Below are 25,158 nucleotides of genomic sequence, written 5' to 3'. Positions count from 1 at the left end.
GTTCTTTTTACTGCCTTCAAGATGTTAACACCTGAGAGATCTAATTCATCTGCTTGAACAAACATTTTTCAGAGACGTTATGTTTGGTTCTGCTATCCATAGTGCTCAGTTTGTTAGAAACTAAAGGTTGACTTATGTCTCTAGGACCTTTCACATGCAACTCATAAGCAGATTCAAATGGTCTAATGAGGAATTTAGGAAGACTAACTAACATTAAAGTGTTTGAAGTTAGAATGAAATGTATCGATGGAATGCCTAGATTCAGTCTTATCCAAAATTCTTCTAGGAACAGACGTAGTTTCCACTGAAATCTTTAGGGGGAGAGGGCAAGAAATAACATACTTCAGTTGCAGCATATTTAGAAATTTAGATGCCCCCATGTAAGCCTTGTTGTCTTGTGACAGAAGAAAACTCGGTAACATTTTTCAGGTTTCTCCTCACTCTGTTTTCTGTAGTTATGAGAAGTGTATGTCAGACAAAAAAATCTTCTTTGAGTTCAGTGGAAGATATGCACATACACAGATTACACTGGCAAGCCTTTTGTAGTCATTCCTTTTTATCAGCTTGACTTAGGCAATAAATGAGGAGAATTTACAGGCATCTTTCCAGAGGGAGATGCGATCATAAATACATATTCCAACTTTGGGAGGTTTTAATGTTTTTTTAATTCCCTGCATTTTTTTTTTTTTCAAGGAAAATTTCCAGGAAAGGGAGGAATGATTGCTCCTGGGATGACATGCCAGTATACGGTCCAATTTGTTCCTGAATATCTAGGAGATTATGAAGATTGTATATTAGTGGAGACCCAAGTGTCAGAACCTCTTCTGATCCCGATCCAAGCTAAAAGACCACCTCCAGTGTTAACATGTCAGTAATGTCCAATTCTTAAGTTTCTCTAAAGTTAAATGGACTTGCATTTTTTTTTCATTTGTCTCCAATTTTATGTCACAGACCAAATGTGGACAAACTTGGCAGTGCAGTTTCTACACTTTGATAGCTACCTAATTTTCACTGATAATAGATTTATTAGTTATTAAAATGTAATCCTGTCAAATTTTTCCTCAATTATTTGTTCTTGCCCCATCAAGCTCATTTTTTTTCACTGTATTAGAGGAGCTACTTTTCTAGGTTTGTGTCTTGTCGATTCCTGAACTCCTAACAGTAATTACTAATCCTAAACATTAAGGAATTATGATTTAGTTATAAATATTTTATGCTGTTAATTAATATTCATGGAATGTTACATTAATTATATATGGATATGACATATCTGCAGGATTCACCTCTCAGATATCTAGCCTCAACTGTAACAACCAGGATTACTTTTGCAGAAACTTGCTTTGATTTTTTGTAAATTCACCTTTCCTGTTACTGAGCTTTTTTAAAAATCATCTTACTTTTTGTTATCATTCAATAGAGTCTTTAAGTAGGAAGCACCATTAAAATGTAAGATGAATGTAGAAATATGCACCTCATACTGTTTAACTTTCAAATTGAAAGAATTTGAGAGTTTTTAGGATTGCAGCACCTAGCATATTCACATGCAGTAATGTCGTCTGTAAAGAGTTATTTAAGAAGTAGCTGGCTTTGCCAGCTGTTACGCTCCACTGTCTGTGTAGTCTGATTTTCTGTGTTACTCATTGCAGTGCCTCGCATTATAGACTGTGGTTCCTGCCTTGTTGGAGGAATAAAAGTAACGATGATTTTGTGCAGAAATGAGGGAATTAGCACTGGGAAGTTCTGTATAATGCCAAAGAAAGCCTGGCCACCTCCTAATTTCAGGGTGAGTGATTGGAAGGGAAATACTGGACATGGTATGGTGTAGGTGCCCTGACATGAAGGCCTTTTGAGCTAGTCATGGTATATTAGCACAGAAGTCATAAGGCCTTGCTGGGGACATCTGTATTGTGCCATTCGCTCAGGGATTCACATTTATCCTTGAGACCAATCTCCCTGGATGTCCGTACCTTCTGCTTGTGCTCTGGCTTGCCTCTGGAAGAAGTTGTCTTGCTTAGTGGTGAGGTAAACTCAGGCATAGATCAAGGAAAGGGCAACTGGCTTGAACTTTAACCTTAGACCTTAGCAAATAGAAATGCAATCAGTTCTAGCATTACTTGAGCTAATTTCCTCCCCCTCCCCACCAAAGATATCACTTACTGACCTTGCTGCACCTGTAGACCCTAGCAGTCCACTCCAGTACTGCTCTGTCTTTAGCTTTCTATCATAAACCACGGTCTAAGTAAAATGGATAAAGAATATAAGATGTGACTTGTAGACTGGCATTTTACGTGCTGGAGAAAAGGCTGATGGGATAGCTGATGTGCCAGGTTGTCCCTCCTGAAATGCTTTACAGGTCCAACCCAAAGTGTGTCATAAGCATGGAGAAACAAGACAGATCTCCTATGCTCAGGCATAGCTTTTCTTCTGTGAACACAAATATTAGGGCTCCTGACACTATCATTTGTCTTTGGAGACATCACCTTCCCTCCTGATTTCACCAAGGTAATTATAAAGCGTGGAGTGTTTCTTCTAATTAAGCCATATACATGTCACTTACTTTTGAGAAATGTGGAAAAAAATTACGGAAAGGGGTAAAACAGTGATGTTGTATACTGTCTGTTTTAGGTAACCCTGTATTTTAAAAACAACGACCTGATCAATTTAATTTATTAATCTTTCTTTTTTTTCTTTTTTTTTTTAACATCTTAGTCTGTTGCCACTGTAGGTTTTGTGATACAAGATCCTTTTGGGATCCATCCTGCTGTTTTTGAGCTAGCTCCAGGGCAGAGCACAACAGTAGAGGTTAGTACCAACTGCTATAGAAAGTATTTGTACTTCACCAAATACATTAGCGAGCAAGATCATTGTAGAAGGTCTTGGCTGGACCTTGCAAATGTGGGGTTTTGTGAGAAAAAATGCTCAAATCCTTTTGTGCACTTATGCTGGAAGAATTGCAATTGTGAGCCTTGCTGGAGAGTCTTTCATTGCAACTTCGAAGACTTGCTTAGCCACTCAGACACCAGTCAGATTTTCCCCACGCAAAGAATCCTGTTAGAGAAAACAGGAATCTGAGAACACAGGAGTGCTTATTTCACTCCAGCTGGGACATCAAGTCCAAGAAACTTTTCCTTTCTGAGCTTCCTTGGAAAAAAGAACATTTTGGGGAAAAAATTCTTTCATTGTAGAGCAACAGGTACAAATCCTTCACTTATGCTGTACTCCTTCCTGAAAAAGATTCTGGAGTAGGTGTGCATTACTGGTTGCCACCACTGCTTTGCCTGATGTGGACCACATTTTATTATAGCATCACTGTGGAGAGAGGAAGAGTGATGTAGAAAGTATGGCTACCCTCCAGCTCTTTATTTTACCAGTGCCTGCTGGCTGTTAATAAGAGGAATGGGTCAGGCAGGTATGGATAAAGGAGAAACATTTCTCCTCCTTTCTGTCTCCCCAGGTGCATTGCTTCAGCAGGGCCAGGCACATGTGGGAGAGAAAAAGGAGATGGATTTAGCATGGGTTGGGTTTGCAGGTGGTAATGGATAACAGGTAGAAGAACCGTGGTGCACATTACACAGCCAAAGGTTTTGGCCCCTGAACCTTTTTTGTTGAGGTGGAACTCAGGGAGGGCACACAGCAGCTGCCCTGCTCACACTGTTGTAGCTTGACAGTTAGCCGTGGTGTTGCTCAGGGAGTGACTGAGGGCAGATACGATTCTGAGGGTGCAATTCATACAGCTAACCCAGTAGACTGCCCACATCTCCAGTGACTATAAAGGCAGCCTCTGGTGACCATCCAGATACACACATATAAGTTTAGTAACCCAGAAAACACCTGTTTGTTTCTGGTTTCTATTAAGGGAGTATGACACTCTGTTTCTTGCAAATATAAGATTTAATTCCTGATCACTAGAACTGTGAACATTTATAAATTGAAGTTTATTGCTTCCTGGAGAGAAATCAGTTACAGACATTGCTATTTCACTTCTCTCTTTCAGGTAGTGTTTTTCCCTTCTGTTCCAGAAGTCTCACAGCAAACATACACCATTGTTTGTGACAATTGCCAAGTCAATGATGTTACAGTCACAGGTTTGTTTCTAAAACCTTTTAGAGATCACATTTCTAACTCTGTACATATTCAGATAATGTTGAGTGGTGGTTGATGGCTTGAAGTGATGGTAACATTTTATGTCACTGGATTAAGCAAATACTTTGTCCCCTGATGGTGTTAAATGCTAAGCATTTTTATTATTATTACTGCTCCATCCCAATGCATGAAATACATGGGATTCAGAAAACACCGAGCTCTTAACCCACTGTAGCCAAAAGTCCAAATGTAAAATGTCACCAAGTAGCAGAAAAAAAAATTGTCAGGTGCAATTGGTTTCTTAGACTTTTATATCAATAAGAGAACATGACAAACTATAAAACATCAGCTTTAGCAGGGCAGAAATACATTTAGGTGTGAAGCAGATTTGGGGCAAGTCTTGGATTAGGGTATTCAGGAGAGGTAGGCAGTCTTTGGATTAGCTAATGAAACCAGTTGAAATTCTTGTAAATATTAGTGCTTGTCCTGTAATGTAATTGTGAGTGCAATAACATTAGGCTTGACTTGTAGTCTATTTAATCACTTTATTACAGGTATTTCCTTTGGAATTTTTTTAATAGTGCATTTGCTGCTTATTTTTATTTCAATATACTGCTCAAAACATCTGGAAGCCACATTATCAACCATTGCAAACACCCTGCTCACTTCAGTGAAACAATGCTAATGTAAGTGAGCTGAGGTTGTGGCCCTGAAATCCAAATTTGTTAAATTCATGAAGAGAAGATCTCTATTGATATATGTTGATACATGGAGAACATCAGGAAAATATTGTACAATTAACACATTGGAGTTCTGAAACTTGAGGAAACACCAGATATAATCAGTAATGGCCATTGCTGGCATTTGCTGTTAATGAGTAATGTGAACAATGTTAACAGCCAGATGGTAAACAGTAATACCTCTTATTTCTTCAAGGTGTTGGACAGCTGATAGCTCTGGAGCTTTTGTTCGTCACGGGTGGAGAAAGCAAACATGAACCCGGTGAAGTTACTGATGTAACAGCACAGCATCTCATACGATTTGACCCCCAAAACCCACATGCCACCGAGGAGAAGAAATTGGTTATAAGAAACTCTACGTATGTAGCTGCTATTAATAGAGTAATGCTCTGCAGTCTGAACATGCTGGTAGGGATCTCACTTGTGATACCATTCTCTCTCAAGCTGGAGTAACCTTCATGCACCTGATAAAATCTGTGCAGAAGCCTTGCTTCTTTTTGCTCCATTGTTTAGTAATTAAGGTTCAGGGATATGCTTGTGAGAGCAGGAACTTTATACATAGATCACACGTTATGGCAACCAGTAGCCATACCATTTGGTTCATACACTGCCAAGGTCAATATATTTGCTTCAGTATAGCTAAATCTACAACTCCAAAAGATTCATAAATACGCATGATTGCAGGAAATATTTAACAGGGTCAGCCAGGTGAGATTTATCTAACTTTACACATCTACAGTGTATACTTGTGCAACTGAGCTAAGCACCCTATGCTCTTTTCCTTTCCTAGTGCGGGGAAATAGATACTTCTAAGGATGCAATTCTGACTGTAGACATCTCCCACAGGACAAGACATAACACATCCTGGACGCCACTGGATGTCCACTGATTAAAACAGGAGCCCAATGTAACTAACTCGTATTAAAACTTTCATATGATTTCTACTATTGAGTCCTAATAGACTTAAATGTAAACTCTATTTGAAGTCAAGGAATATGTCCCTATGTACAATTACGTTGTACTGAAACTAGTGGCATCCTGATTTTGCTTAAAATCAGTTGGGCAATAATAGAAGTACACTAATGTGCATGATTGCAGTGGTTAGAGGCTGCAGACCATCAAAGCAGTGAGGAGGTCAGTGCTGGTTTTAGAAACATTAATGTAAATTGCTACTTGCTACAGCGAATTTCTGGAAGTTTATTTTGTGGCCTGGAAACCACACATGCATAATGCCAGAAAAGAATGCTGTTTGGGTGAAGAAAGTGTGATTCAGTGAATGGAATACTGTAAACTGATGAAGGATGTGACTATGCCAATTTCCGTATTTTCTTTGTGCTATAATCGTGACAGCAGTCCCTGCATGTCTGGTGTCAGCATTTGTATGAAAGAAAGCTGGACAGGCTGAGACTGAACTCCACAGAAGCAGGAAAGAGAAAACTTTACTGCTATAGAAAGTGATACGTGTTCAGTTTTGTCATTGATACTCACTTTCAAATTCCAGTGTCCTTCCTCCCCTTATTAAGGCAAAGGTTTTGAGGTCAGCAAGGTTTTAAAACCCATGAAGAGATTCCATGGAATACGATTCTGCTGAAGCAAACTAGTTAAGCAACCTTTTCTGGATTACAAAGAGTATTGCAGAGCCATTGCAATAATCTTAGCTGGAGCCACTGTGTTTGTTGACATGTTAAAGACCACATCTTGCACTTGGATTAAATTCAGAATGTTATGTAGATCAGCAGCAGCAGTTATCCAATGCAAACATACTGATACCAGCAGGAATGGTCGTGTTGATCTCAGATTCTTGAAAGAATTGTAGAGTTTCCTGAAAGTTACATTACATGACAAGTTAAATAAGGCAAGAAAGTGTTAATATATCTTACATGTTTATATAATTTACTTCCATGTATTAGCATTTTCTTTGTACAATTTATATACTCTGACTCTGTGCTACCTCACCAGCTTTGTAGCTTGCAAAGACTGCTAAGTCTAACCCCTGTAATTTTTAAAGAGAGAAATTCCCTACATGGAAAAAGGAACTGAATATTTTCTCCCAATATTTTACTAAAAAAAATCTGATTTTTTTTAATCATAGCTTTTTTGTTGTTTATTGATCTCTTTGCAGCCATGTAGAACTTCCTTTCTACTGGCAGGTAATAAAGCCTAATCTGAAACCATCAATACCAGAAGAAACTGCAGACTTTATGAAGCTCAAATACAATCGAGACACAGAGTCAGCCTTCTCCCTAAATCCTGAGCAGGGAGTTTTGCTTCCTGATGCAGATCATGAGTTTATTCTCACTTACACTCCACAGGAGGTATGGCTTGTGATTCCTTCCTATCTACAAACTCCAGCTGTGTATTTTTATGCAAGTCATAAAGTTCTTGCTGTGCAGCTTTCTAAATTAAATTTAATTAGCTGGTACTATGCTCTGATAAACAGTGTTCAATATGTAGAAGGTTACTAAAAGAAAACATGTTTTGACTGCAAAATATGAGACAGTTTCTGATCTCATGTCATTTTTGGTACCAACTGGACACAATTAATATTACACTGAAACTATGGACACATCCTCATAGCTGCAGCTGTGCTGGCTGCTAAAGTTACCACCCTCACCACAGTACCAGCTCCTTCACAATCTCCTGACCCTTCCCCTTCTGTTGAGTGAGCTGCTTTGGGGATGTAACCCATACCTACTGCAATCTAAAGAAGTTTGGTTAGCAAACAGTTATTATTTAAACTGTTTCCAGCTGTAGCTTTTTGGGGCTGAAATGGGTCCTATGAACAGCTATGTGGTAAATTAAGGGGATAGTAGTAGCCTTTGGCAGAGAAATCATGGTATGCAGCTGTGGGTATGCAGAGGGGTGCAATGATGCTTGAATGCAGCTGTACCAGTGACTGTTGTCCTAGTTTCTGCTCCCGTGTCTGTGTAAATAAGGAGCATGAGCTCACTCTATTTAAAGAAACTCAATCCAAAGTAAGCCTAGCAGTGGGAATATCCCATGCTGTGGTGATTGACAGACATAGGAATACCTCAAATAAGTATGGATGAAAAACTAACTGGGTTTTTTAAAGACTCTAATTAGTTAATAGAAAAAGATATTGAATTAACAGGTACACTTAAATTAATATCTCTTTACAAATGAATTAATCTTTTGCAAAGCCCTTCAGATTTAAGGCCTGCTTCTGTGTTTCCTCTTTTTTCCCTCATTAGAATATAGAAGACATCCTCTTTTCCCATGATGGAGAAGTAGTGTTTCTTACTCAAAATCAGATTGATGGTCAATTAAGCTAAATACCCTGGAGCTGTTAGAAGAAACTTTAGGTTAGTACAGCAGTACTGAGCTTAATTTGGGGAGCCTTTGCAGATGCTTGTGTGTAGTATGCAATATACTAGGGAAATAATAACAGGCATGTCAAAAAAGAGTATTTTTCTTGGAACTGTACACCATGAGATCAGAATCTGGCTTAATATTTTGCAGTCAAATATGTTTTCTTTTAGTAAATCTAGAGTTTGAATATTGTTTATCGGAGCTTACTTAGTACTCAGATGATGATCATTCATCCTTTAAATGTAAACTACTTTTTCATCTTTTTTTAATCCTCAACATAACTGATTACTTGACATTAAAATCCTCTCCTTCTTCATCTGTGTAGCTGAAGAGTTATCACAGTGTGATTCAGATGGTACTGAGGGACATCCCAGAATCACGTTGGTAAGCTGAGAAACAGTATTTCCCGGTAAGATGTGTAGCCATGTTTTACCAATGCTTTGCATTGAGTTACTGGGGTTCTTCATCTTTCTGGTGATGATGGACTGACAATTATAAACGATTTTATCTGCACAACTAACTGTGGTACAAAGAGTGTCTCTGTGATCTTCCCTCATGTCTGAACATATGCCTTAGTCCTAGCTAGGGCTGCACCTCTCTTGGAAAAAGATAATACTGTCATTTTGTCTGTTCATTTTCCAGGCTTCCTGCTGAGATTTCCAGCAGGTTTTCCTGTTATTACTGTTTGTCACAGCAGTCTATGACTGACTTACTTGTTCATGAACAGATTGGGACAACTAGAGTACATTAAAGAACTACTGTAATTTTTCCAGTTTTTAATTGTCCCCAGCCTGAGCTAACTGCATACCTGCAGTCTGTACTTGAGAAACTGTTGATGATTTTCAGTTTTGGTCTGGCAATTAAAAGATGGAATCCAGTTTAAACACCAGTTTAAGATGCTTAATAATTCTGCCATATTTCCTCCCAAAGTTTGGTAAAAGAGGGGATGCTTCAAAACATCCCAGAATACAAAGCAGAGGATGTAATAGCACTGGAAATAGAAGTTAAAGGATCAACAGAACCATTTCATCTTCTTCTGGAACCATATGCCATTATCATCCCTGGAGAAAACTTTATTGGTGTAAATGTCAGGAAAACATTTAAGGTTTGTTTGCTTTTGAATTCATTGCTATCATGTGCTTTGTGTCACTAGTTGTCGTAGGTGTTATTAGAAGATATCAGACAATCCATGTTATTTTAGTTTTTCTTAAATATTTTTAAAGGAGGCCGTGACTCCAGGAGGGTCTGTACTGAAATCCTCTAGCAAGCCTCCTTAGCCCTACACTTCAGGCAGCAAGCTTCATTCTTTTTTCATCTCTCAAGTTTTATACCACAAAGTTTTACCCTTCCAAATGTTTTTCTGGGTCACTAACCTGTTGCTTATCACTTTGTCACTCCTGTAGTGTTAAAGTTTTCCAGTTGGGAGGAATAGCCAATGGATGATTAAATTACTTCATAACAGAGGCACTGTTCATGCAAAGGACTACAGCAAGCACAGAAGAGCTATAGAAGTAACATGTGCTGTGGCTTACTAGACCTTATTCTTTCCTGCAGGTTCTGAATGTTTCTGTTTGACCATTATGGGACACACTGCTGCTACGATTGTGCACTCAGCATCCTCATCTCTATAGATCAGGATCCTTTTAATCTTAGACTCACTTGGGAAAAACTGGCCTGTTAGCAAGAGCCAGGCAGGAATACATTTCCCAGTTAATGGTCTTCCCATTTTTTCTTAAAGATACTGCTAATCAGGTTCAGTTTTATGCTTTCTCTTCCTACAAGTTCTTTTTCAATTTAAGACAGCCATTTCATATTTTCCCCGTAATCCAGTATAGCTACATGTGTGGTATAGGTAATTAAGTGACTTACTGATAATATAATGACATTCCTTGCAGTTTCCAATTGTTTTTTTAGTCTTAAAAAGATAAGAATTTGAACTGTACTTAGAGATAATTGTGCTTCAGAGAACAAAGTTATTTGCTGTAATTAAGAAATAATGTCTGAATAGATCTGAAGAGCAGGCCAAAGATTTCAAGAGCTTATATCATCTCCCTCACAAACAAATCCTTTGCCAAAAAAAGGCTGCTTTCAAAAGAGAGATTTGAAGTTTAAATTTAGAAGGTCTGTTACATTTTTGAAAAATGGGGAAAAAGTTTAAAAGGCTTCAGATATGATAATGTTCTTGGAAAGAATGGTTAATGGATTTTCTTCAAGTTTCAGAAAACACCTTCACCTGTGTGAAGATAGCCACTGTGTTAAATATAGTGCTTATATAATCTGAATATAGTGATTTCAGCATAGATCTCCACATCTGAGCTACCTGGGCTAAGCTTTCCTTATAGTCCTTGGAGACCTCGTTGGCAGCATCCAGGGGGTGATTAATCTCACCCTATAGGCTAAAAGAGGTTGGAGGAATTGCTCCCAGCACTCTCTAGTTGGCTTTATTTTCAGTAAAGAGAATCCTAGGAGATGAGGTCAGATGTAGCTCGTGCATCTATTTTGCAGACACCTGAAATCCAGTCAGGTGATTCCCACTTCTTCTTGTCCTTGTTTTACATCACAGAGGAGAAAGGAAAGGGAGGATGCAGCATTATCATGAAAATAAGAGTAGTTAGTGCATGGCACTGGGTTAGTACTGTTCAAATCAGAGGTTAGATGAAGTTCTATGTCTTTCCACTCTTACCATGCTCAGTTTATTTCAAGATTCAGGTGAAAATACAGTACGTTGTAGCTAGATTCAAGGTATATTAGTAGGTCATAATGTTTAGTGGTGATCAGGATATGGTTAGAGTTTGCAAAGTATGTAAAGACTTGCAATACCTAGTTTGCAGTGCATCAGTACTCTCAGCAAATTGGCTGGTTGCTATGAAAGCTTAAAGTGGATTAATTGTCTCATTGATTTTAATTTAGATGTGGAATAACAGCAAATCATTGATCAAGTACACGTGGGAGAAAATCATGCCCTGTGACATCATGGAAGTTGAACCTCATACTGGCGTCATAGGTAAAGTTTCTGTGACTTGCAAGCACCAATTAATGAAAGAAATATTTAAATTGGTATCAGTGGAAGTGAAAAGTCACAGAGCACTATAATGCAAGCTGCAAAACAAGATGTGATCCCCAGCCGAGTGAAGCTAGAAGGAGACTTAGTTTGGTTCCAGGAGCTTCAATAACAGGCTTGCAGCAGGTGGTTTCTTTGCAAAAAGGTGAGACAGGACCCTGAATTTTTCTTTTCTAGATATGAATAATTGCTGTGAATTTGAACTGGCAATTACTGGAAGCAAACCTGGGTGCATCAGCCGTAACCTGCAATGTAAAATTGAACACTGTCTAGAGCCAGTTGTGCTGCATGTTGAGGCTGCTTTTAAGGTAAGGAACAGTTCAGTGTTGCAGGATGACTAGCTGTGGGGCCTGGCCATTGTCCATATAAAGCTTTTTGCCTCTTAAAGGCGTGGCAAATCTAAAGCAGTTACAAACAGGAATTATTTTTGCTGTCTAGTAACTATTGAGGCAATGTGATTACTCCCATGACAATAAGAATTTTTCTGCATTACACGCAATGCATTTGCTTTCTGCTATTCTCTGTGAAATTCAATGTTAATCTTAGATAATGTATGCTTCTTAATTAGGCAGTTTTGGCAGAAGTGTCCATTCTGACATCTGTTTCCTGGTGTCCTAGGGTCCACTTCTTTGTATTGATGTTCCATCACTCTGGTTAGGTTTGACTAAGCAGGGTGAGAGTGTGTTAAGAACCTTTGAGATTAAAAATCTGTGTCAGCTGCCAGCACAATGGAGAATGCAAGAAAGCCAGGTTTGTCTAGCTGAAAGGAACGAAGAGGTAAGTCACTGCTATAGCTGGCTGTGTTCCCTCTCTAGCTATTTTTTCCTTATGCTTAGGAGTTGTAATATTCATTCCAGTATCAAAAGTGCTAATTTCTGTGACTTCTTATGGAACTGATTCCACACAGTTCCATAAGTGCACAAGTTCTTTTGAGATTAAATGCTTCTTTGCAATTTTTCTCTGTTTCCATATATTACAAATCCCCTGCCAGCCTGATGCAAAGACATATGGAGTATTTCCTGTATGATAGTGATTTCAGCTGCTGCTGATATAAATAAGCATAAGACTTTATCAGAACTGAGGCTGCTGAACACTCCTCCCACACACCCACATCAGCATCTTGGACAAGAAACTCAGCACCTACTGAATTGGGCCTTTTGGCTTTAAACAATAGCTTTGAAACATGCAGGTGTGTCCCAAAGTAACTTCTTACCACAATGAATACTAAAACTATTGTTTAATATTATCTAGATTGTGATGTGTCAAATGCAGTCCATTCCAGTCTTTCACTTCAGAGCTCATTCCACCATTTCATATGAAATAACTAAAGCAGCTTGGAGGCAATACTGGTGGCAAAGAATTGAGTGAAAGCTGCTACCTGCAGACCATCACGTATTCCTAAAATTAATAAAAAATAATAAAAAAAGAAGGCTAAATACTTAGTTTGATTATTTGTGGCACACAGTGGGCTTTGTAGCTAGATTTCTCCTTGGTGTTATGCATTAAAGGGAAGTGAGGAAATCTGGACTCTGGGGTAAGTGCTTTTTGTTGTAATGAAAGGCCAAATTCTTCCTCTAGGGCTCTTTACATAATTACCCATGCAAGGAATCGAGTTCACTTGTTTCATGGCAAAATTGGTCTAAACGCTGTTCAGCTGTTCTGTTTTTCTGGACAGACTGCCAGTTTTGCAAAGGAGAGAGGAGCATGTTAAGTGGGAACTTTCTATTGACCATCAGGAGATGGAAGCCTGTGAGAAATTCTACTGTATCCCCATGAGTTCTTAAGCTTCGTTTTCTTTTCTATGTATCATGTAGATATCTCACCAACTTTGGGTGAAAGTTGATGGCAAAAAGAAAAGATTTATGAGTGGTGGTTATGGCAGCCTTGCAAAACAGTTGTGTGTGTGTGTGTGTGTGTGTGTGTCTCCCTTTTCCCCCAGAACAATTATAATCAGAAGTGCCTGAGTAGGGATAGGGGTGTCCTGGAGGAGACACTGTCCTCACAGTCCTCAAGCCCTTACTTCTCACTGTTATTCCTTTGTACCCTGCCATTTCCAACAATTCCCTGAACCCCAGAGAGATTTTAAACTTAATCTCTTGAATTTGTCATCCCAGACCCCTTTCATATCCCAGTGAAGATCATAGATCAAGTGCTCCATTCCTCCTGCATAAGAGCTACCCCTTTCCTTTTCCAAACCTCTCCAGCCCCCACCCCACACTGGTGCTCTTTCTGTTTCCACTCCTCCAGCCCTCCTTCCTTGACCTTCTGTCCAAGAATCTCCCCAACTTGTGGCATCTTTCATAGCTGCTGCTCAGCCCCTCCACTTGGGAGGAGACACTGCTACTGCTGCTGGCTGCTTCTCCTTCACGTTCACCCTCACTCCATGCACAGGCATCCCTGTTATGCCCTTGGCTCTGACTACCCTTCTCTTATGTCATTGCCTTTTTATTAGCTGCCCCCATAGAAGGAAAGTCCTGCCTCCTTGTCTAGCCAGGTTTTCACAAAGCTAGCATTGTGCCTACCGAAATCAACCCAGGTGGGACTCCAGGAGCAGAAAGGACATGTCTGAGGGAAAACTAGACATATGCAAGTCCTAATTAGATTGTATGGCTTCAGTATTTTACACTTGCTTTGCAGATGTCAAAGAAATTTCTGTTTCCTCTCTCCTCTCTTAGGTATCTCCCTTTACCATTCAACCATCTGCTGGAGAAATACCTCCTTTGGGTATATGCAGTGTGTCAGTTCAGTTCACATCATTACTGTGCCAGCGTCTCCAGACAGTATTAGAACTAGAGGTAGAAAATGGAGAAGGAAGGTAAGGGGGAAAAGTGATATTCTGCTTTGTTTTTTCCTGAGATTCACATATGATTTTCACTTTAGGTAGTTTTATCTCCTAAAACAAAAATATGAAGCAGGAACTCAGAGAGGGGTTGTGTAACCTATCAATGAACTATCCAATCACTAATATTGCTAAATAAACATAATCATCATTCTTTCCAGCATGCTGTTGTATGTCTAGCACATTTCATTAATGATAACAATAGACCATCTGTGTGTTTATTTCCAGTCATCTTCCTGTTTTTGTTGAAGTTCAGACCCCCCAAGTGTGCCTGATATCTAGTCATCTAGTATTCACTGAAATTTATACTGGAGTTCCTGCCAAAGCAACCAGCAAACTTTTTAACCAGACACTGCTGCCAGCAAAATACTTATGGGGCAAGGTAAATGCGCTTCTAATGGATGAAGCATACAGCAGGGATTGAAATTGCAATTTCTATCAAAATACAAATAATAACTACTCCTAAAAGCTTTCCTGATGTATCTTTTGAGTAGTGATTGCTGTTTACTGGCTTATGAGAAGAACTTCGACTTAAGACCAGCCTTTATGAAAATATTAACTACCAATTGATGTCAATATGCTCTTACTGACTTTGGGTCATCCCTGGGAGAATGGGTGGGCAGAGATGTGAGAGGAAATGGGATGTAAGCTACCAGAGTATTAAACAAAGTACCGTGGCAGTTAAGGGTTTGCATTTAATTTAATAGAGCAAAGAAACAATAGTGCTTTTGAATTGTGTCTAAATTTTGCTTAAATTTCACATTCTGGGTGGGATTCATCTTACAGATTAGGGCTCCTAAATTTAATGTCAGTATTTAAGCTATGGTCTGAACTCTATTTTCAGTCAACGGAAATCTGACCAGGAAGGTGGTCACAAGAACGTATCTGTCTAGTGTCATTTTGGATGCTGTAGAGTGTTATTCCTGACCTCCAGGTGCCACTCAAGAAGTGTGGTCTCTTGTAAGTCTTGTCACAGCAGCCAGCCATGCATGTATGGCTTGGCTACCCTCTGTGCCTGTGTTTAGGCAACTGAATCCTACCCCATCTATACAGTCGATGGAGTCCAGGGAAGTATTCAGCTCCTCCTAAAATGGACATCTACTTTGGTCTATAGAATGCTCTCCAACACATACTAACTGCATGTCTGTTGGCCACAATGGTAGTGTGGATGCCCACTACACATACAATTAGGTGACTCAGCTGGTAAGCTGAAACCTACTGTCAGCGCCTTGGTCATTCAGATCTACTCTGACATCCAGGGTTCAGCTCAGTTGCATACATAAAAGCATTCAGTGCCATCCAAGATGTCCTCAGGTGCCCAAGGGATCCTAACAGAGCATGTGGATGATATAGGACCTATAGGAAAACCTTTCGGAACAGCTGGAACCTAGGGGGAATATCCACAGCATTTTACATGGTATCTGATGCTCATGTGTGAGCAACTGAGTTGAACCCCTGGATTCATGCCATGTGCAGTTAGTCACTTAGGGGAGGTGCCAACACCAGGATTGTCTCTGTAGACCACCTCTCTAGTCAGAGGAGAGAGATGGGGCACCTCTAGGATCCTGCTCCAATATCAGACACGTTGACTTCACCCTGGAAAGGCTTGTGACTGTGAGAGGGACAACAGTGACTCTGCTCCCAGCCCAGATGCCTCAGTTGGGCACCTGAAGTTATTTGGAATGAATGTAGGTATGAGGATCTTACGAACCATGGGGGAATTGTAATGCAAGCCTCAACAAACTGTATGTGTTGCCACCTGAAAGTGTCCTAAACCTGAGAATAACTCGGTCGTTATAGTCCTCTTTGATCTAAAGAGAAAATCTGAAAGAATCAGAGTTAGCTGAATGTCTGTCCTTTCTGTTTGGCAGCTCATTGGAAGTCAGGCAGCTTTCTGCTCCGCCACTGTCTTCCCAGCCAGTGGCACCTTAGGCCCAAATGAGGAAAAAGAATTCTGCGTAGAGCTGTCAGCTAACATCATGGTAAGTTTAAAAACTGATGCAATTTTTGTCAAAACAGCAACACTAGCATTCTCATCTCACCTCCATCTGGCAAAAGGAGGGATTTTTATATACAAAACATAACGCTCTTTTTTCTATACAATATCTCTGAAATTGCTTTGCTTTAGAGGTACCATGGTTGAAGGCAAGAATTAAAGCAGTCCACATGGCATGCAATTTTCTACCCTGCCTCTTTGTTTCTCAATTGTTCTTGTTTTCTTTCTTTCTTGAATGCCTATTCAATTACTCTTAATGCTTATCACTTTTCTTGGAGCATACAGATCATCACTTTGAATTATCCTAAATTAAATGGAGCAGACTGGCATATATAGTATACTTTTGCTTTTCTGAATGCAACTGGGCTCATGACATTTTGATATTTGAAAACTTAAAAGGGGCTGATGGGACTCAGAGTCTGCAAAATAAGGTGTAGACTGCAGAGTTTACAAGCTTCAGGAATTCAGCCATAGACTTTATGGGGGCATTCAAGCAGCTGATTTAATGCAACTAAATAAAGGAGCTTCCTGTAGGTATTGTGTATTAGTTCCCATTACAGTCACTGGAGACCTAAGTTTCATTTATTTGTTTAAGAGTAGGTTTTCAGTACTATCAGAGATGCCCTAGCAGATCTCAGATATCCATGTATGTCTGGCATATGTGGCACAGCATCTGGAAGCTCAATAGGACATGTAGGGCATCCAAAAGGGCACTTTTGCATAGGGCTGGGGACCTGAATGCCATCCAAGCCACCTACAAGAAAGGTGAGCTAGATGCCCAAGTACAATTAATGAATCAGTGGAGTTTTAGAGCTCATATTTGGAGTTCACCTTCATAGGGGAACTCAAGGGCTCACATTTAGGGAGTTAGTTTTAGAAGTCTGAATCCCAGTCTATTATTTTATGCATGATGCACTGATTCATGTATTGATAAGGCAAAAAAGAATAGTAAGCCAGAGTACTGGTGTGACTGGGCCACATAATTCATCCTACAAATCCTGCTTTTAAACCCAGGTAGAAATAAAACCTTGGTTTTGGAAGATTATTTAAGCATGACTAGAAGTGATTAATGCTTGGAGCTTCAACACTTGCAGGAAGTGTGTCAAAAATCACTAATAGAGCAGGTTTAGGCTTATAGCCTGATGTGGGTACAAAGCCAAGAAATAGCCACAAATATTTAGCTTGGTACTGCCTTCTAAGAAAATCTGATGCTGGCAGAAAATGCACTTAAAACAATTCAGTAAAACTTTTCACGATTCTATTGTAGTTCTGGTTTTAGTCCAGTGAAGTTTATACACGTTTTCTAAATAAATTTCCTAATAAGGCTGCCTTTCCTCTGTGATATTTGCATCATTCACAAGGAAATTTGACTCTTTGCCTTTCAGGGCGAGCTGAAAGACCTTGCCCTTTCCTGTAGCATAGAAGACATGATTGAACCCCTCTTTCTGAGCATTTCTGGAGAAGTGAAAGGACTGCATGTCACCTACTCAGTACCTTGTGACAGTGGAGTTGCTAGGTAAATCAAGGGTTTACCCCTGAACTGAACAAAAATCACTTCTTTCCAAAGCAAAAGTACAGTAGAGAGGGGAAAAAAACCACGTATCTCTGTAAACTTCATTCCTCTTCCTGCTGTAGGCAGCAAGGATAATAAAATGTGCTGGGACAATTCACTGAAGGTGCCTGTGTGAAGAAAAGGTACTGGGTTTACACCCTAGCCAAATTCAGCATCTTCATAAGCCCAGGAGAAGACTGGAGAAGAGCACTACTCCACTCCCACCATTGTTTAGCTGCAACTAAGTAAATTAACAACTGTGAATTCATTAATTAATGAATAATAAATTGGTGTGAAGTTAACTGCACAACTGCACATTAGTGAAACTCATGTTCATGTGTTGTGTCTGTTCTCCGTTGTGCTACTGGCACTTGCAACCTGCCAGTTGCCTTGATGCTTTTGTGTATAGAGAGCATGAAAAATTACCTTTCTTCCTGGTCACCAAAGTGTGGGACCTCTGCAGTCCTTCACGTGTCTGTGAGTAACAACTATTTTCTGGAATGCCCCAAATTTGCAAATTCAACTCTTAGGTGTGAATTTAGAATTACAGAATCATACCCAAGATCCTGTATTTTGGACCATTAAGTTTTGTTGTTGCACTGTGAAACATGATATTAAAGAAAGATGAATATACTTCTCTTTGACTTGGTATATTTGACTGATTTTTATTTTATTTTTCTGATATGTAGCATCATTACTGTCTTTTGGAATATGCTCATCTTTATATATTTTTATATAAATAAAAATTGTTTTAATTTGGTAGGTCACCATGTTATACATGATAAAAGTTTTACCCAAAATAAATCCTTATATGGATAGAAGTGAAAAAATGAAAAGCAGTAAATGCTGATGACAAAAATCATAGGCTGCATGGTCCTTTTGCACTGGTCACCACAATCACATTGTATATTGCACATTATTAAATCTACTGAAATTATCTGTGGCGTAACAAAACAAGACTGATGTTTTAACACTAATGTAATTTTTTCTGACAGTGACGAAAGACAAATGTTACAAAGCCCGTGTGATCTTCTTTTGGACTTTGGATCTGAAGTTGCATTCAAAGACATAATAAAGCGTCAGCTAATTCTTACCAATCACACTGGAATCAGTGCTCCATTCAAACTAGAAGCTGAGTATTTTACTGGCTATTCACTTACTCCAGAACAAGGAATCTGCCTGTAAGTCTTGCTTTTCTGCATAATGACTCAAATATTAATTTAGGTCTGGATTAAATCTGAAATCGGGACAGAGTGCTATTACCTCTGTCATGAGATACACTTTCTGCAGTGCTCTGGTGGGGTTTTCTTAAGCTCTCTTACTCTGTGGTAATGAAACCTGCTGGTGAAGTTTCCTGCAGAAACAGCTAGATTGCAATGCAAGGACAGAAGATTTAGCTGGTGTAAATGGCAAAACACTCTTGTTGCCAATGGGCTTAAGCTGGTTTACACCGGCCAAGGCTCTGTTGTGTTAGACTGTACACAGAATCTTACAACTCTCAAGCTGATTCACTCTTAAGGATGTTACTTTCAAAAAATGCTTTGTAGGCAGTTCTTTAGGTTATAATGGCCGCTGATTTTGGAGTAAGGTAGAGCTGTTACTTTAGCAGAGTCTTTATCATTTCACAGAATTGTCTTTGTGATTTTTTAAATTTTTTCAAGCTCCTCAAGCTACCTGGTGAAAAGAAGAGGGCGTGTCACAAAACATGCAGCCAGAAGAGCACAGTCAGGTATGAGAATAGTTGTTAATCCCCTCAGTGGAGAGAAGGCAAAAGCCAACTGACTACCATATTCAGCATTAAATGTGCTAGTCAGGCACCTCATTTCATTCTTGGAGTATCTGGCGAAGTCTACACAGTTAAATGATTTAGTTCCTCAGTTCTTTCTTGAGTTTGAAAGCCCACATTGCATAAGCATTAGGTCAATCTCTCCCTTCCCTCCCCTTCTTTTTTCTCTCCCTGCCACCCCATGCTTTCTCTCTCCCCCTCCCTTTCTTTCTCTCCTTTTTCTTGAAAACTACAGTCTGAAACAAAGGTGGGTGATTCTGGTGATAGTTCACTCCCAGGATCACTCCCAGCCCACAGTATGGATGACATGCATAACATTTGGCTATTTCCCTCCTATGCAGTCTTCCAATATCATTGCAGCAGGCTTTTTTCCCCTCAAACCTTTTTATATACCCTTCCCACTGTGGAAAGCTACAGCACAGTCCATCTATCATTTCTGTTGCATTGTACTGAAGAATAATAGTTGGAGCCACATGAGACCCAGGGAGGGGGCAAATAAAGTGTGGATGTGTCTTCTGTATCTAAAATAAAACTTGGACATATTGGTACCTTGCCATAGTGTTTGGTATCTGTTAGAAAGACAGAGCTTTTCAGCTGTTGAATTAGTACTTAAGACTGGAAAAATGCTGTTCTGACAGATTCCATGCAAGCATATTGATTTAGAAGGCTAGGTGGCTCAGAATGTGGAAAAGCTTTGCTCTTTGTAATTCATTCTTTGTGTTGAAGAATACACAGAGGTAAACAGGCTGCTGCTAATAGAAAGATAACCAGTTAGCACAAATTCCAGCTTATTTTTCTCAAATTGAGGGTGTGTTTTCATGTAACCAATTAGTGCATTGCATATCCCAAAGAGCCCTGGATCAGGTTGTTGGAAGGGAGTCCTCCTATGAAATAATCTCTGCAAGAACTAACTCTCAAAAAAACAAATTAAGACCCACTGCAGAAGAGAACTTGGGTAAAGTGGTATAAACGTGGGTTGTGTAAATGCTCCCAGGTTTTTCTGAAGCCAGTGAGGTTAGGCTGATTAACACCAGCTAAAAATATGGTCCTATATGTTCTTTGAAAGACTAACTTTGTTCCATTTCCTCAAAATTCATCAAACGCTTCTTTGCTGTGCTCCTTCAGAGTTTGCAGCAGCAGTGTTGTCTCATGGGAAGGGAGTAGCTTTCCATATACAACCTTCCACAGGAACTCTGAAAGCCTTCCAGCAGCTAATCATAGAAATAACAGCTTACAACAACATGTGGGGAGAGTATCAGGATGATCTTTCCTGTAAGGTAGGTGGGGCTTTGGTTTTAAGTGAAGTATTGCTATAGCAGATTTTACACCAATTATATTTCCCAGATTCCTTTCTGTTAAAAATACTTTTTCAGTTTGTTAGGACTTCTGTAAAAATTCAGGGTAGATATTGCTATACCGCTGCCTCCAACAACATGGAAGGAACAATCGTTTGCTCTTGCAGTGCGTGGTTTAGTTTTGTGGTAACATGTTTATCCCTTGGGAGGTTTTCATGTGCCTTTAAAATGACTGGAGCAGTTTTGATTTATAAAATCTGTTTGGTAGCTGGCCAGTGCACTACTCTGCTCTACCAATACAATATAGTTTGCTGTATGGAAAAGCCACAGGAAAGCTGATGAATGTATGAGGTATTGCATTCTCCTGCTGAGAAGAGCTTTCGTTAGCATACGAATTAGATGCCGTCAAAAGAAACCAGTCAAAAATATTTGAAAAGCAAATCAGTTTTCAAAACATGCTTTTGTAACGGAGAGAACTAAAGTTTTATCTTGCTTCTAATAGCAAAAATTCATTTTTAATAGGTGGGAGACTTACAACCTAAATTAATTCCTATGCAAATGACTGTGAAAGGCTGTCCAATCTTCCTACAGATGACAGGACCACAAACAGAGCAACCCATAATAAGGTATAGCGCGAAATACTGTCAGAGAAGTCAGGGAATTAAATACCTTTGGACTATAGCCAACACACACACCTGTTTCCATCTTTTTGTGATATGAAAAGATCAGCAAAGTGACTGTCGAAGTACAATATCTGCTTCTATAACACCAATACGTTTGTCTTTGCCAGCATAATTAGAAGAGAATCTGCATACAAGCCTTCTCAGGTTTACCAGCAATCACTGTTCTGGGTTTACAGTCATAGAAGTTCACCCAGTCCAGCCTCACCTGATTCTGTGGAGTTGGAAACTGGTACACAGTGGCAGTTGTCATCATCATCCACAGTCCATTTCTCCCTGTCCTTTTACCTGGACCAGGAGAAATGCAGCCCCAAGGTAAATAGGGGCAGGGGAAGGTTTAAGCCCTCTCATACAGCAAGGTGCACCTGCACATCTGGGTGAGGTGTAAGGGCTGGTTTACAGGGACCACAGCACTACACGCTCAGCCAGCTGCCATGCAGTATGACTGCTTCTTTCTGACTTGAGAACAATTAGCATTGTGCATCATACTGCAGCCAAGAGCATTTGCAGTGTCAGCTCTGTAATGGGTCATAGAAAATGGATTTAGCTATCCACCATAAAAAAAAAATTATGCACCTCGAAATCTGTGTCTGACACAGGTCGGTCCACTGCTGTGTAGCCATTTGCTGCTGCTGCCAGAGTGTTTCGCAAAAGCTGACTTCACATGTTTACCCTGAAACGTCTGAGACAACTAAGAAAACTGGAAAAAAGAGACTGATTAAATAAAGCAATATTGTACTTCACGGTATAGGCCATGCTTTACCTGATAGCCACTCTTAACAGATTGCCAGTGTAGCCAGATATGTTTCCACTGTTAAACAAATCTTTAATGATTTCAGACATTCACTTTTATTTTCTGCATGTACTGACAACAAGGTTCCTCCCCTCAGGTTTGGCACTCATGTCTCTGGAGGGCCTCCTGTCTTGCGGAGGGTCCAGCTCAACAATCCTACTCCCTTTGGTAAGAATGACTTTTGTACAGCAAACATAGACACTTGCGTTGCGCTCCTTATGATAATAAAAATAGAAGAACCCATTAACATGTTAATTAACAGGCCTACTTGTTTCCTAGTCAAGATGGTTTTTGTAAAAATAATGGTAGTATGTAAGAGAGTGTCTAAGCTGTTTTCTAACTTAGCTAGTACAGAACAATAATACGTGTTGTCAGGTCTTTATATGCGTAGTAGTATTTATCATTATGGCATTACTGCCATGAATATTAGTTTGCTTTCTGGAACAGTAAAGCGGGTAAGCTCCGGCCAGAGTGTAGTAGAATATATGTAATTGACTCAATGTGTTGTTACTATGAAACTGCACATCCTATCCTAATGTGTCTGGGTTTATGCTCATTGAAATGATGGGAATTCAGGGTTTTCCATCCTGTTTTCTTAAATCTCTCACAGCACTAACCCTGGTCAATCAGATGTGCTACCTGCTTCTTAGTGGCATCATCTGGCTCTTCTGTGTTTAGTCTTTTTATCTCAAGTGAGATTTTAAGCTCTTCAGAGCAAAGGTCAATCACCTTTTTTTTTTTTCTTTTTTTTCCCAGAATGCCACCCAACACATTTGCTTAACAAACAAAATACTCATAATTTACTTTAATGTTATGAAAAGTATAATTTAGGACCTAGAGAGTGGACAAGCTGTAATAAGAGCATAGCACACACAGTCTTACAACAAGCATGGAAGGCTTAAGATATGCTTTAATACAAATCCAGTTGCTAAACACAAATTTGTTACTTGGTATTCTGGTTCTCCAGTACCAACTAAGCTATGAGTCTTCTCAATGACCAGAAATAATTGTCCTTTCTCCTTTTCAATTCAGACATCCGCCTGGACTGGGAAATTTACAACCAAGAGCAAGATGATAAAAAGCTGGTGGACCTGTTGATGTTCTTTGGAGACCCTTTTCCTCCTGAGGACATGGATGAAAATGAGACTGCATCAATTGGTAGCACCTCAGAGTCAGAGATCGTGTTAAAGTTGGATCAAACTGCCATTCCCTGCGGAAGCATTTATCCAGCTTCGCAAACCACAGATGAGGTCAGCTGTTAGTCTGTTTTTTATACTGCTGCTGAGATACATGATGGGTTTCTTGGCATGAAAGACTCAAAACAATAACACACGATATAACTTGTAACTAAGAGCTAGATTGTTAAAAGAAATGTCAGCTCCTCTCACGGCAAATAGCTCTTCAGCTTCTCCTTTTCTTAAAATTGTTAGAGAAGCTGATGAGATACTTTTTAATATAGTCATTGAAAAACTAATGCCATTTTTACATGAAAGTGTTATGATATCTAAAACTCCTTAATTTAGGTCTGCTTTTCTCATGGGTCCTGTATGGTGTCAATGTGTGCCATAGTCAGGGAGAAGAACCTAACCTGCGAAGTTCAAATTGCAGCTAATGATATGGAGGTATTTATCCCAGTGCTAAAGTTAGATTGGTTCTATTACTCTGTTAGAATATGGTAACATCTATTACACGTGAAGTTTGATTATAGTATGGCAATTTACTGTCTTGAAGAGCTGGGAGTGACAAGGAGAAGGTATCATGCAGGATATGTAAATTTTTCTGGCAAAAGCTTTACAGAAAAGGTGTTAAAATCACATTTTCTCTGCTTCAGCACAGAAGGCATAGTCATTTTGAATATACCTCTAACCTTTCTTGTGCAACAAGGGAACATTATTGCCCTGGAGTGCTGGTTTGTATAATGGGTCAGAGATGTCACAGGTGAGTGCTTCTCTTGGTAGAACAGGACCCATGAGTGCACATTTTCCAAGGAGTTCAGGAGCAGTTTCAGGAGAGCAAACCTATGTGTGAAAAAAATTAATGCACAGGACGCATCCACATGTCCAGCTTTTGTGCCAGAAAAAAAGAAACTGGAGTTGGCCTTACTTACTGACCAGTGCAGCAGTTCCCTGTACACTTCACTTGCATTCCTCCTTTGCAGCGTAACAGTTTTAACCATTCCCCACCCTTGTGTCTCTGCAGTCTTCAGACTCTGACAACAAAGAGAAGGAAATCATCACTCAAGAACCTACAATACAGAAAATCGTCTCTGTACTTATACGACCTCATGAAGGGGTTCCTGCAGACAACCCCTACTTCATTACCCCCAGACAGATAGTAAGCTTTTACATTTTCTTTGTGCTTAGATTTAGCCTATTTTCTGCAGGGCAGAGGAGACAGAGAAGCAGGAGGAGGTAGCTTTGGTTTGGGGTAGAGCCTACTAAGCAATGAAACAGTAGGCTGGGAGGCTTTGCGATCTTGAAGATGACCATGAGAAGAGTTTGCAAAGTCAACAGAAAAAAGAAAGTGCCTTACCTACATTTCAGCAGTTAACTGGTGACTGGAATTAAGTGTTCAGTTGTACTAGGCTCTCCAGAGTGGTATCTCTGGTCTTCTCACTTGGGTTGCGTTGGTGTGGCATTAGGTGGGAGACATCCAGCCTGAAACTTTGGAAGCATGGTATTTAACCAGGGCAGATTTGCTAAGTAGACGTGGCAGAGTTGGAAAGCAGGCTGCTGGGAAAGGGGTGCTCTGTACACAACTCTTTTGGATAAACTGTTGTAACCCACAGTACTTCAAAAGTAACTGGTGCAAATAGGGGCCACAGTGTCACAATTCCTTAGGAATAAGACAAAGCAAAGACAGCACTGGAAAGATCTAACTGTGAGTGACGGGGTTGCCCAAAACATCAGTGTGTCAATTTTGATTCTTAAATATTAGCAAGTTTTTTTGCCAAAGGGCTTCAGTTACAAGTTAGAATGAGCTAAAGATTACATAAAAGAAGTA

General features: G+C 39.6%; 1 protein-coding gene across 1 annotated transcript in view; it reads left to right on the top strand.

Moving 5' to 3' along the window:
* Nucleotides 1-25,158, top strand: part of DLEC1 (deleted in lung and esophageal cancer 1) — a 39,353-nt gene that overhangs the window by 5,800 nt on the left and 8,395 nt on the right. Inside the window, exons 9-30 of the mRNA XM_010563202.1 lie at nt 694-867; nt 1,647-1,783; nt 2,710-2,802; nt 3,995-4,085; nt 5,020-5,182; nt 6,946-7,138; nt 8,479-8,537; nt 9,084-9,258; nt 11,064-11,157; nt 11,392-11,522; nt 11,833-11,991; nt 13,890-14,029; nt 14,282-14,435; nt 15,925-16,035; nt 17,435-17,565; nt 18,597-18,782; nt 19,263-19,330; nt 20,513-20,664; nt 21,205-21,308; nt 22,253-22,323; nt 23,188-23,405; nt 24,355-24,489. Of these exons, the coding sequence (XP_010561504.1) occupies nt 694-867; nt 1,647-1,783; nt 2,710-2,802; nt 3,995-4,085; nt 5,020-5,182; nt 6,946-7,138; nt 8,479-8,537; nt 9,084-9,258; nt 11,064-11,157; nt 11,392-11,522; nt 11,833-11,991; nt 13,890-14,029; nt 14,282-14,435; nt 15,925-16,035; nt 17,435-17,565; nt 18,597-18,782; nt 19,263-19,330; nt 20,513-20,664; nt 21,205-21,308; nt 22,253-22,323; nt 23,188-23,405; nt 24,355-24,489 (2,939 nt within the window). The remainder of the gene's footprint in view (nt 1-693; nt 868-1,646; nt 1,784-2,709; nt 2,803-3,994; nt 4,086-5,019; nt 5,183-6,945; nt 7,139-8,478; nt 8,538-9,083; nt 9,259-11,063; nt 11,158-11,391; nt 11,523-11,832; nt 11,992-13,889; nt 14,030-14,281; nt 14,436-15,924; nt 16,036-17,434; nt 17,566-18,596; nt 18,783-19,262; nt 19,331-20,512; nt 20,665-21,204; nt 21,309-22,252; nt 22,324-23,187; nt 23,406-24,354; nt 24,490-25,158) is intronic.

Source organism: Haliaeetus leucocephalus, unplaced genomic scaffold, assembly GCF_000737465.1.
Source record: "Haliaeetus leucocephalus isolate CR32 unplaced genomic scaffold, Haliaeetus_leucocephalus-4.0 Scaffold0, whole genome shotgun sequence".
In the NCBI taxonomy this organism is placed as follows: Eukaryota; Metazoa; Chordata; class Aves; order Accipitriformes; family Accipitridae; genus Haliaeetus; species Haliaeetus leucocephalus.
The sequence above is the reverse complement of the archived record's forward strand: the minus strand, read 5'-3'. Positions and strand labels throughout refer to the sequence as shown.